This window comes from Musca autumnalis, unplaced genomic scaffold (genome assembly GCF_047663935.1).
Source record: "Musca autumnalis isolate F117 unplaced genomic scaffold, ASM4766393v1 scaffold_3, whole genome shotgun sequence".
In the NCBI taxonomy this organism is placed as follows: domain Eukaryota; kingdom Metazoa; phylum Arthropoda; class Insecta; order Diptera; family Muscidae; genus Musca; species Musca autumnalis.
Window position 1 is genome coordinate 219,548,868 of NW_027411866.1, and position 13,525 is coordinate 219,562,392.

General features: G+C 30.3%; 1 protein-coding gene across 2 annotated transcripts in view; it reads right to left on the reverse strand.

The window, feature by feature from the left end:
- Positions 1–6,622: 6,622 nt before the first annotated feature.
- ogre (optic ganglion reduced) overlaps positions 6,623–13,525 on the reverse strand; it is a 98,631-nt gene continuing 91,728 nt past the window's right edge. For both annotated transcript variants that reach the window (XM_073976888.1, XM_073976889.1), the window contains exons 4-5: positions 10,641–11,149; positions 6,623–7,652 (exon numbers count right to left, since the gene is read on the reverse strand). In XM_073976888.1, coding sequence (XP_073832989.1) covers positions 7,430–7,652; positions 10,641–11,149 — 732 coding nt within the window. In that variant the 3' untranslated portion in view covers positions 6,623–7,429. The remainder of the gene's footprint in view (positions 7,653–10,640; positions 11,150–13,525) is intronic.

Genomic DNA, 13,525 nt, shown 5'->3' on the forward strand with positions numbered 1-13,525 from the left:
CCATGGAAAACAGAAATTTAATACATACCGTAAAGTTCTGAAAACTGTTATTTATGGTATGGGGTTGTATACCAAGCAGTGACGTTGGTAACATCCAGATTTTGGAGGAAACAATGACAGAGGAAGTTTATTTAGATGTTTCAAAACATGATTTAACCAAAAGCGTCAAGAAATTTAGGCCTGTTGGCCCTGAAAATTCAAACAAATTGCAATATAAGTACTACAAAGACAACGCCCCTAAGCATAAATCTAATTCATATAGGACTTGGTTGTTATACAACTGTACCAAAGTCATTTACTCCCCGTTCCAATGTCTAGATATTAACCCCATCAACAATTCATGGGTACACCTGAAGGAAAAAGTCGGGAATAGGCCGGCCACTAACCTGGGGGACTAAATAAAATGCAGTAAAGAAGAAGGGCAAAAAATACCATTGGAATATGACATTACGAAACTTATTTATTAAATTCAGATACGTTTACAAGTTGTTTTTGATGCCAAAGGTGGACATACGAAATATTAGAACCAACTTTTCGAAAAATACTGTAAAAGACTGAAAAGCTGTGAATTTTGCAATTCTTTAGTTGACAGTGCAAATAATGAGTTGTTTTCATTTTTGTTAATTTTAAGAAAATGTTTAGTGAAATTTAGCAGTTTTTTATTTTATTAATTAATAAACATCTATAAGAATTATACTGTTAACAAAAATATCAAAAATTATATTTATTTATATCAATAAAATAATGTTTTATTTCAAATTTTGTAATAATTTTGGTTTTGCAATAATTAAGTTGACTAACTGCATAAATATATGTATGTGCCACCGTGTCATAAGACACGCCGTTCGGACTCGGCGATAAACAGTAGGTCCCATATCATTGAGCTAAATATGAATCGGGGTGCACTCATTGATATGAGAGAAGTCTCCCTTGTCCCGTATGGGATGTTGTGGAACAATGTTTTTTTTTTAACTGTATAAAAATATTATAAATAATAAAAACATAACAAAAAGAAAGATAACATTATGAAATTGGTTTAAATGTTGAAGAAAGGGATTTAATTGAATTGTACTTAGCATTCATAAAATTGGTCCTAATGCTTGTGAAAAGATTCCTTCAAATGCTGAAGATGGGATCATTCACAACTTCATTTGAACTAATACAAAAAAGATCCAGTGAGATATTGGCATCGCATGGAACAACTTCCACAAAATTTTGCTTGATTTTCTTTGTATTCCTTAGCATTTGTCGTTTCGGCCATCATCCAAAATGCAATATTAAACATTTTCATTTTTTTTTTTGCCATTTAATGACCTTTAAACGATGTTTGATCACTTTTTGCAAATTGCAGAAATTCTTCGTGCGTAAATAAACAATTTTTACATATTTGTAAAAAAACAAAAAAAGGCTGTTACAGATGCTGCCACATGCCAAACATTTAGTTATTTTTTATCAATTACCAGGTATTTTTAAAGTGGATTATTGATAAAAAGTATTTTTTGTTTTAGAAATATTAATTTAATTTAAAATATAGTAGTGTTTTATAAAAAATTACGATTATTTAGATATTGCAAAATCATTTGTAAATAATATAACGATATGGCAACACAAATTATATTTTCAAGGGTTCACAAAATGCAGCACTATTTTCAATTTTCCAGCTTGTGAACCCTTCTTCATTTTTTTCGCTCCTCCCTTGTCATTTGTGATAGGTCGAGACGTGAGAAGTGAGCTGCAACTCACTCGTGAGAAGCTCCCTACGTGGAGTATTCATGATTGCTATGATTATTACATATTGCAGGTTCTGAAACAGACATTTTGTTGTAAGAAAACTTTCCATTTTTAGTTGGATGACGTTTCATTGAATGTTTCATTTCAAAGTATACTTCTAGGCGCAAGTTTACATTATCTTCGCACCAGTATTATTGCAAATTTCTTTCAACCAAATCTGTGTATTAGAAAATAGGAGAAGAGAGTCAATCAGCGCCATTTGTTTAAGAGAAGTGCCAAGTGTTGCTTGCTTCTTTTTGCAGTATGAGATTTTTTAGAAGAAATTTGGAAATATATGCTAGATAGTACTATTTTGCAGGTTCTAGAATATAAATGTTATTAACAAGTAAAAATTAAGTTTTAAAAGTACGGGAACAGGTAAAAATTAGCAATTGTTTTCTTCTAGTTACATTGCCCATCGTAAACAAAAAAGAAAAAAATGAAACACTTAATAGCTCTGTTCCTTTACGTACTATACGTATGGAACACTTAAGCATGACACCGACGATATGGCGGCGTAAATACAATCAAGTTAGTAAATAGTACATCATATCGCCTTAACCAATGATGTAAAACGAAACAATTTTATGTGGATGCTAATCGCCTGCGCCTAAGATTCTGCTACATAAGGTAGGTATCGAGATTCCCTTCTTGCGAACAAGCACAGATACCCTGCGGGGAAATAAATTAGTTTAAAGGTAATTTATAACTACCCAGCAAACCAATCGTACCGACATCGTGACGAAATCGGACGCTACGTCCGATGTCGGATCCGAAATCGTAACGATATCTTAACGAAAGTTGTATGAAGTGGTTGACATAATTTCGGAACGAAATGTCGATGCGACATCTTATCGAAATCTGAAGAAAATCCTTGGGAAATTCGGAATGAACATTTCTTTGCGACATTCGCTCCGAAATCGGTAAAAAATCTGAAAAATTTCCACTCCGAAAAATCGTTTAGAAATTGGAACGAAAACTGAACGATGCACATACGGGAAACATAGACCAAAAGTTGCTCAAAATCCAAAATACTAAAATCGCATTTTTAAAAACAAACTGTTGGTAAACAGTATCCTGATCCTTTTCCCCGTTCGTTATGATCATCCGCAACTTTCTGTTAACCAATGCAACACAGCAGTCGATTGAACTTAGCCATAATGAAAGGGAAAAATGTACTAGTTCGAATACTATAAAATTAGGTGAACATTAAAATAAAATAATTTTCGCGAAAAAATATATTTTTCAAAGTTTTTTGTTTTTGTATATTCCCTGAACAAGATAAGCTTATAGAAATTCCAAATTGTTTTTGCATTTTCATTCTTTAATAATGGTGGTACGCCTGTCCTTTCATGCATATTTTCTATAATAATTTTAAGGATAACTCAAATTTCAAAAGTGAAAAAGTGCATGATGCGAGCGTTTGCGGACCACAATTACTTTTGACGATTAATGCACTGAAGTCTCCAACATCAGATCCAATCATAATATATTGCGCATATTTGCGCTATTCTGAAAAAATCTTATTTTTATCATGTAAAGCCATTGAAATATTTAAATATGGAAGTATTTAAGAAAGACATTTACAACATTTAAATATATTTTGGTTCCAGCGTTCGCCAGATCTACTTATTTTATTTGTAAAAATCGCCAAAGATATTTGTTTTTGCATCTTCACTCTTAGTTTATTGGCAACGTTTGCCAACACTAATTTTTGATCTTTTTATAGCCGGGACGCTTATTTATCAGACCAAATCAAAACTTTTAATAAATGTTTGCGCCATTCGGAAAAATTCACGTGTTTTTATGAAGTAACATTGGAATAATGTATGTAAAACAATTTTAACAGAAATTAAAAAATATTTTGGCAACGTTTGCCAATACTAATTTTTGATCTTTCTTATAGCCGGGAATCTTATTTATCAGACCAAATCACTTTGATAAATGTTAAAGTAGTTAGTTTGCGTAATGGAAAATAATCGAAAAATAACTGTAATTCGAATTATTTTAATTGTAATTCGAGAATTCTATTTGTAATTCGTAACATTTCATTTGTAATTCGAGAATTCAATTTGTAATTCGTAACATTCCATTTGTAATTCGAATTATTCCATTTGTAATTCGAATTATTCTATTTGTAATTCGAATTATTCTATTTGTAATTCGAATTATTCTATTTGAAATCCGAATCATTCCATTTGAAATTCGAATTATTCCATTTGAAATTCGAATTATTCCATTTGTAATTCGAATTATTCCATTTGTAATTCGTGTCAGGCAACTCGCAGTGCCCTTCGGCTGCATGAATAGGATCTCTGGCGCGGTTGTACCTATGGGCATGGTTATATCCTGAACGAATCAGGCATAAATGTGAACCAACGCGGAAAACTGAACGACTATATATCACCAGTCCTGAGATTTGACGATATAGACGTCGTTATACCTAGTAGGGATGACTGTAACCCTCCTCTGGACGGTCTGGCTTTCTATACAGACGGTTCCAAGATGGAGGAAGGTACCGGGGCTGGCGTCTACTGTGAAAGGCTATCTCTTGAGTACACCTGCAGGCTAGACTGTAGTGTCTTCCAGGCTGAAATCTTCGCGATTTGGAAGGCAGCGGAATTGATAACAAGTTTGGATGCAGAAATCTTTGAACCGGTGACTATCTTTGTGGATAGCCAAGCGGCTCTTAAAGCCATCAAATCCTGCAACATCAAATCCGATGTCGTCCTTAAGTGTAGATCAGCCTTGGGAACGCTAACTAACGGCTTTTGGCTATGCTGTGTACCAGGACACCGCGACTATCTGGGTAATGAAAGAGCAGACGAATTAGCTAGGCGAGGATCGCAGTCAACAGACCTAGCTATCGCTGACTCTATCAAACCACCCATTTGTCATTTCTTTCAAAATATTGAAACGTTCTCTGACGAAAGGGCTAGTGAATTGTGGCATAATGAACCTAGGTGCATTGTGGCAAGATCCATATGGCCGTCTCTGTCAGTCAAAAGTACGAACTCTCTGCTGAACCTGAGTAAACCTGAAGTTAGAGTAACGACTGGAGTCATTACTGGACACTGCTACATCAGGGCCCATACCATCAAATGGGATGAGGATGTTACTGACTACTGCAGACTCTGTGAGGACGAGGAGGAGTTAGAGACGATCGAGCACATCCTGTGTCGTTGTCCAGCAATGGCTCGTAGACGGCATAGGTTAGTAGGTGTTCACTTTCCACCGTGTCTAACTTTCTACTCAACTGTGGAACCTGCTGTGATCTACAACATCATCAAAAATCTGAAGTGGCTGGCTACTAGATGATCACAATGAACCGGAAGGTCTCCGAGTGACGCAGTCACAAGTTAGTGGCTGCACATCCCCTAACCTAACCTTCCTTGTTGTTTCTTATTTGGTATGTCGAGTCTATCAAAACTAGCTTGTATATTTGTACTAGCTGACCCGGTCCGCGTTGCTGCCCCGTTTTTGAGGTCCCGGTATAAACATTTACAACTACAACATTTTTCTACAACTACAACTTTTTTCTACAACGGATTTCTACTACCAACATACCAACTAATGATGTAGACCACAATTACCAATGTCATGTTTACCAATAATAATATCTGAAATTTCACGTTTTGGTCAAAACAGCTGTGGGGGTGTCACCCGAGACCACTACTTCCAGTTATACTATGAGAATTTGCATTAAAAGCTGTTATTTCGATATTTTGAAGAACTTTGGCTGATTTCCCAATCGATTGTTTTGGAATTTTGGTCAAGTGCCATTTCAGATTATCCACATACAAAATTTCATCAAATTCGGTCCAGCCGTTTCGGAGGAGTTCAAAGCCGACACCGTGACAGGAGAATTTTATATATATATAGATGTTACATTTATATCGAAATATTTACGAAAGTGTATATGAGAATTACACACCATTAAACATTCTACGTTTTCAACTGGTTGATCTCTCTAGATGACTTTTCAACTAATTTATAGTTGGTTTAAGAATAATTGCTTTGTAATTGACTATTTTCAAACTGGTTGATAACTAGTTGAAAAGTAGTGCAGAGATAGTCAGTTCATGTTTTTAGTTTTCAATCTGGTTGATCTATAGATGACATTTCAACCAAATTGTAGTTGATTGTAGAATAATTCATTTATAACTAACTATTTTTTCTACCGGTTGAGAAAAGTCCCTTAGGGTAGTTTCTCTCTCCACTCACACAATAAAACCCATACAATCACACAATGACACTCTCTAAATATGATGCCGATACCTGCTTCAAGGTCTCCTACTAAACGATAAAGAACCAACAATTTTCACATTTAAACATTTTAATTAAAAAAGCAGAAAAATAGTAGTGGAATTCTTTTACTCTTTTTTGTTTTGGGATACCGACGAAGTCGGAAAAATTAAAAGGGAAATTTATGAAAAGTACCAATAAAAGTGGACAGCACTGTTGCTACCGGTAGGACATAGCGACAGCTTTATTTTGATCGCCTACATACCGACAAATTTCATTAATTACCGCAATTAAAAGCATTTTAATTTTACCAATTTTTATCGTTAAGGCAAAATCAGTTTCAGAACGCACTACATGTGTCTAACTTGGCAATCAATCAATATTGATTTATTTCGATTGAAGCTTCCTTTATCAATATTTGAGTGCGGAAGTAAATACAGTTGGCTTTCAATAACGGTTCATTGATCCCAAAAACCATGATTTTTCTTTTACTACCAAATTATTAAGTAATTACATTTTGTGTGTATATTTTTAATAAATTAATTAAATTGCAACTCGCTAATTGGCTAATAATAAATGAATAAAAAAAACCAATTGACTGATTCACTTTTTTCTTTATAATTGTTTTTATTTAAAAATTTTGTTGGTTGTTGGTTCGTTGGTTTTTTTTATTGTTGTTTGTAAAAATAACTTACAAATGTATTTTACTAATAAAAAGTTTAGCAAGTAAATTGCATTATTATCAAAAAATATTCTTTATTATAATTTGTATTTAAATGCTTGTAATTATTAACCTGTTTTTTATTATTGTTTTCAGTTTTTTTACGATTGTTTATTATTTATACAAAATGCAATTAATTGTAGAAAAAGACTCATTAACTTATTTAAAAAAAGACACAAGCATTTTTCACTTAACAAAACGAACATTTGAATATTTTAGTTTTTGTTTTTTCATTCTTGTCATTATCATCATAATTTTTTATATTATAAAAAAGACGAACTAATTAATTTTTTATTATATACTTAAAATCTACAAAAAAATATATAAAGAATAATATATTTATTGGAGTTGTGATCATTTTTTTAAATAAAATATTTGAATTATATATTTCTTGATATTCGAGTTTAGTTTAAAAAAATTATGTAGGGAGTGGGGGACAAGTAGTATTTTGTAGAAAAAACCGCTTCTACTCTTTACAGTGATGTAGAAAAAATACATCTTGACAAAAACAGAAACATAAAACCACAAGACATTTGACAATTGTTAGTTAATCACAGAACTACATTTTATATAATGATGTTTTTTTTCTTTTTTTTAATTCTCATTTAGTTAATAATGTCATCGTTGTTTATTCTGATGGGGAATTAAAACATCAGGGGCAGGTTGTTGTTGTTATTCGTCAATAGCAGCATATCACTTGTTTCTATTGTATCGTGATGGATCAATTTCTTTCGAGAATTCAGTCATAACTTCCTTGTAGACGGCGGGATCCAAATTACGGCCCAACATATAGATAAGCCACCAATCACCAATATCCAATTTCTGCGACAGAATACGGCAAGTTTCCAAACTAATCATACGATTGCGAGCATGCAATAGACGTGGACGGAATTTGGGCATGAAGAGCATAAAGGCACTGCAATTAGAAAAATTGAAAATAAATTATTCATATAAAAATAATGAAATATTTGATTATGGCACAATCAGATGATAGATATCCTACATCACTACATCGAATGGAAACGAAAAATGAACCCAAAAATAGCTTCAGAGAGAATAAATAATTAAGACAGGTGTGATCCAGAAATCGTTCAGAATCGTAAATTTTGAGACAATTTTTATAAATATTTAGAACAAATTCGTGTTTTTTTATAAATATTTAGAAAAAATTCGTGGATTTTTAAAAATATTTTTATAAATATTTAAAACAAATTCGTGGATTTTTAAAAATATTTTTATAAATATTTAGAACAAATTCGTGGATTTTCAAAAATATTTTTATAAATATTTAAAACAAATTCGTGGATTTTTAAAAATATTTTTATAAATATTTAGAACAAATTCGTGGATTTTTAAAAATATTTTTATAAATATTTAGAACAAATTCGAGGATTTTTAAAAATATTTTTATAAATATTTAGAACAAATTCGTGGATTTTTAAAAATATTTTTATAAATATTTAGAACAAATTCGTGGATTTTTAAAAATATTTTTATAAATATTTAGAACAAATTCGTGGATTTTTAAAAATATTTTTATAAATATTTAGAACAAATTCGTGGATTTTTAAAAATATTTTTATAAATATTTAGAACAAATTCGTGGATTTTTAAAAATATTTTTATAAATATTTAGAACAAATTCGTGGATTTTTAAAAAAAAATTTATAAATATTTAGAAAAAATTCGTGGATTTTTAAAAATATTTAGAACAAATTCGAGGATTTTTAAAAATATTTTTATAAATATTTACAACAAATTCGTGGATTTTTAAAAATATTTTTATACAAATTTACAACAAATTCGTGGATTTTTAAAAAATAGTTTTATAAATATTTAGAACAAATTTGTGGATTTTTAAAAAATATTTTTATAAATATTTAGAACAAATTCGTGGATTTTTAAAAAATATTTTTTATAAATATTTAGAACAAATTCGTGGATTTTTAAAAAATATTTTTATAAATATTTAGAACAAATTCGTGGATTTTTAAAAAATATTTTTATAAATATTTAGAACAAATTCGTGGATTTTTAAAAAATATTTTTATAAATATTTAGAACAAATTCGTGGATTTTTAAAAAATATTTTTACAAATATTTAGAACAAATTCGTGGATTTTTAAAAAAAATATTTTTATAAATATTTAGAACAAATCCGTGGATTTTTAAAAAAAAATATTTTTATAAATATTTAGAACAAATCCGTGGATTTTTAAAAATATTTTTATAAATATTTAGAACAAATTCGTGGATTTTTAAAAATATTTTTATAAATATTTAGAACAAATTCGTGGATTTTTCAAAATATTTTTATAAACATTTAGAACAAATTTGTGGATTTATAAAAATATTTTTATAAATATTTAGAACAAATTTGTGGATTTATAAAAATATTTTTATAAATATTTAGAACAAATTCGTGGATTTTTAAAAATATTTTTATAATTATTTAGAATAAATTCGTGGATTTTTAAAAATATTTTATAAATATTTAGAACAAATTCGTGGATTTTTAAAAATATTTTTATAAATATTTAGAACAAATTCGTGGATTTTTAAAAATATTTTTATAAATATTTAGAACAAATTCGTGGATTTTTCAAAATATTTTTATAAACATTTAGAACAAATTTGTGGATTTATAAAAATATTTTTATAAATATTTAGAACAAATTCGAGGATTTTTATAAATATTTAGAATAAATTCGTGGATTTTTAAAAAAATATTTTTATAAATATTTAGAACAAATTCGTGGATTTTTAAAAAATATTTTTATAAATATTTAGAACAAATTCGTGGATTTTTAAAAATATTTTTATAAATATTTAGAACAATTTGTAGATTTTTTAATAATATTTTTATAAATATTTAGAACGGATCGTGGATTTTTTAAAAATATTTTTATAAATATTTAGAACAAATCGTGGTTTTTTTAAAAATATTTTTATAAATATTTAGAACAAATCGTGGTTTTTTTAAAAATATTTTTATAAATATTTAGAACAAATCGTGGATTTTTTAAAAATATTTAGAACAAATCGTGGATTTTTAAAAATATTTTTATAAATATTTAGAACAAATTCGTGGATTTTTAAAAATATTTTTATAAAAATTTAAAACAAATTCGCGGATTTTTAAACATATTTAGAATAAAACGTGGATTAAAAAAAAATATTTTTAAAAAATATTGAGAACGGATTGTGGATATTTTTATAAACATTTAGAACACAAGTGGTTTCTTAAAATATATTTATAAATATTTTGAACAAATCGTGGATTTTTAAAAGTATTTTTATAAATATTTAGAACAAATCGTGGATTTTTTAAAAATATTTTTATAAATATTTAGAACAAATCGTGGATTTTTTACAAATATTTTTATAAATATTTAGAACAAATCGTGGATTTTGTAAAAATATTTTTATAAATATTTAGAACAAATCGTGGATTTTTTACAAATATTTTTATAAATATTTAGAACAAATCGTGGATTTTTTAAAAATATTTTTATAAATATTTAGAACAAATCGTAGATTTTTTAATAATATTTTTATAAATATTTAGAACAATTCGTAGATTTTTTAATAATATTTTTATAAATATTTAGAACAATTCGTAGATTTTTAAAAATACTTTTTTTTTGAAATTTACAACAAATTCGTGGATTTAAAAAATGTTATAAGTATTTAAAACATATAATGGATTTTTAGTAATATTTTTGTAAATATTTAGAACAAGTCGTGGGTTTTTAAAAATATTTTTTGGGGGGCACCCTTGGACGAATCGTTGAATTTTAAAAATATTTTCAGGGAGGAATGCAATTTTTAACCCAAATCTTCGGTAGTGATGTAGTCCATAAAACTAAAGAATTATCAATTGAAATGTATCTCCCCTACTTACCGGAAAATAATTAAACCAATCAGCATAGCCAATAGAATCATATACCAGAACCATATGAAAACATATGTCTTCTCATTGACAATATTCAACGGTAATATACACAGCGAATCGTGTTTCTGCAGTGAACCGGAAGCACCATATTTATGGAATATACACTTCGTAACTCGAGGGAATATATAAACCATGGGATCAACACGTTGCTCTTGTGGTACATCGGATAGCTGCATTATTTTTGTACCATATGACATAAACTCGCCATCGAAGAAACGATTCATCAAATACATTTGTACAACAATATTCACGAGGCAGAGGACTTCACACAGCCAATATCGTATGGCATACATCTTATGACGTTTAACATGTTTTGTCAAATAATCGAGTAGAGCATCACGTTTAGCCTCTTTTTCTTCACGCGGACAAATGGTTATGTTCAAGCCCATAACAATCATACGCAAAAGACCACCCTCAAATTTATCCCATAGAAATTTAGGGGTATAGCATGCAATGGCCTGGAATAGAAAGGTACAAAAAGGAAGAAAAATTAATAATTGATAAAATGTTTTAAAAATAAACATATATAAAAAATTTGTATAAATAATTTATCTGCAAGAAACAATGCATCCAACCTCAGTCTAAAACGACAAAATAATTTATAATCATTAAAATGAGCGCTCCTTTAGTTGACTTTGACTCAGCCTAGCTTCTGAGCAGCTACAATATAGATATCTGACAAGGTTCAGATCAGTGAGCGGTATTGAAGATCCATTTCTTTTGAGGATCAAAGATCTTGATAAATCTTCTATACAAATTGTGTCGCTGTGGTCATTGCTCCCACCTATCGTCATCTTGCTATTATTCATCAAACACCGCATGTTTAACTTATGTTTTGATAACAGAATTCCTAATAAATCCCCCAACACGTGTCTTGAAACGATCATTAAGAACTCCCCCTTTGCAAATTGACCAAAAACCGTCAATTTTGTTTTGGTCACGTAAAAGCAACTAAATTGTTGGATAATGAAATTATTTCATTACTTAGTTTCGCATAAATCATCATAAAATCAAAACACGTTTGAATGTCAGCGGTGGCTTTAACAGTTAGTTGTCACACACACGCTTAAAAATACGTCAAATGATAATTTTCGCATCAAACTCAATTGATGCCAACACCAGACTCCGTAAATACAAATTGTCCGAAATTTTATGTGATAACACAATACTATTGTTCATTATGTTATAGTATGTGTGAGACAGTTTGAAGCATTTTTTATCGTTTTTGCAAAACGTGCCACCTTTCTCTGAGCTATTTCATCGTTAAGAGGTGAACCCAATTGTGTGTATTTCAAACATATCTTTAGCAAATGATCAGTGATCAAATGATGATTGATTACCTTTGAGGTGGTTTTTGGGGATTTACAAATGTTTACCTTTTCTCAGATATAAAGTAAAGTACATACAGTTTGTCAAGGTAATGTTTTCGAAGAAAATTAAAATTGTTATACCCTCAGACTTTAGGCTAATCAGGGTATATTCAGATAGTGGTTTTGGACAACAAGTAGGTTTGACGAACAATATTGGCTGGTTGGAATGTCTCCCAAAATAAGAGAGAAGTTTTGTGACTGAAGTGATCCTCAAATGTCAAATTACGGATAGTTCAGTAAAAAAAAATGTAACTAACATCCACAAAATACCTTAAATCGAGAGGAAACTTTATGTGGAGGGCTGTATTAAAAGATGGACTAAATTTGACAATTGTTGGTGTACACGTTTTGTGACCACTGGAAACCTAAAATGTCACATTACTGTTAGTTCGTTTAAATACGTGTCCAAAAGTCTATACCAAAACATGGACTTATATTTATACATTTTGGTGGAGATGTTTGCGACCACTGCGAACTTCACATTTTGGTGAAGATGTTTTGTGACCACTGAGAACTTCAAATGTCGAATTACCCCTAGTTCGGTAAAAAAATTGATTACTTACTTACTTAGCTGGCCCATTACAGAACATTTGTTCCATAGACCGAACTAAGAAAAGATCTCCAATTCTCTCTGTTTAGTGCTTCGCTTTTTGGAATACCACGCCTTGTCATCTCGTTAACCATTTTTTGCGCTATCTATTCTTTGGCCTGCCAATTTTGCGTGCACCGCCATGTGGCTCGAATTTATACGCCTTTTTAGCGGGTTCATCATCGCTCATTCTAATTATATGGCCTAGCCAACGCAATCGCTGCATCTCGATACGTTTAACTATATTGATGTCGTTGTATAGCAGATATAGCTCGTGGCTCATACGACGTCAATGCAAATGGGTCTGTAGATCTTTCGAAGAATTTTTCTCTCAAATACTCTGCTTGCGCAAGTACCCAGACTTCGAAACCATCAGCACGGGTAGTATCAGTGTTTTGTAAAGCGTTATTTTTGTTTGACGAGTTGTGGCTTTGTTTTTAAAGTGCTTACTTAAGCCAATGTAGCATCTGTTGGCCAATTCAATTCTTTTTTTATTTCACAACTGATGTCGTTTGTTGTGTTTACGGCGGTTCCGAGGTATACGAAGTCTTTTACTACCTCAAAATTATAGGAACCAACTTCAACAGTTGGTCCGATCTCAATGGACGCATTGCGCGTCGACACCATCAGCTTGGTCTTCTCGCCGTTTACCGCCAGACCACCTTTAGCAGATTCTCCTTCGACCTTCATAAATGTATTGGGTACTTCTTTTACTGATCGTCCCATGATGTCAATATCATCAGCATAAGCAAGTAACATGTGGCTATTGGTGTAGATTGTGCCACTTCTTTTGACGTTTGCCTCTCGTATAATCGTTTCTAGCAGGATGTTGAAAAGATCACACGAAAGGCTGTCTCCTTGCCTGAAACCTATTT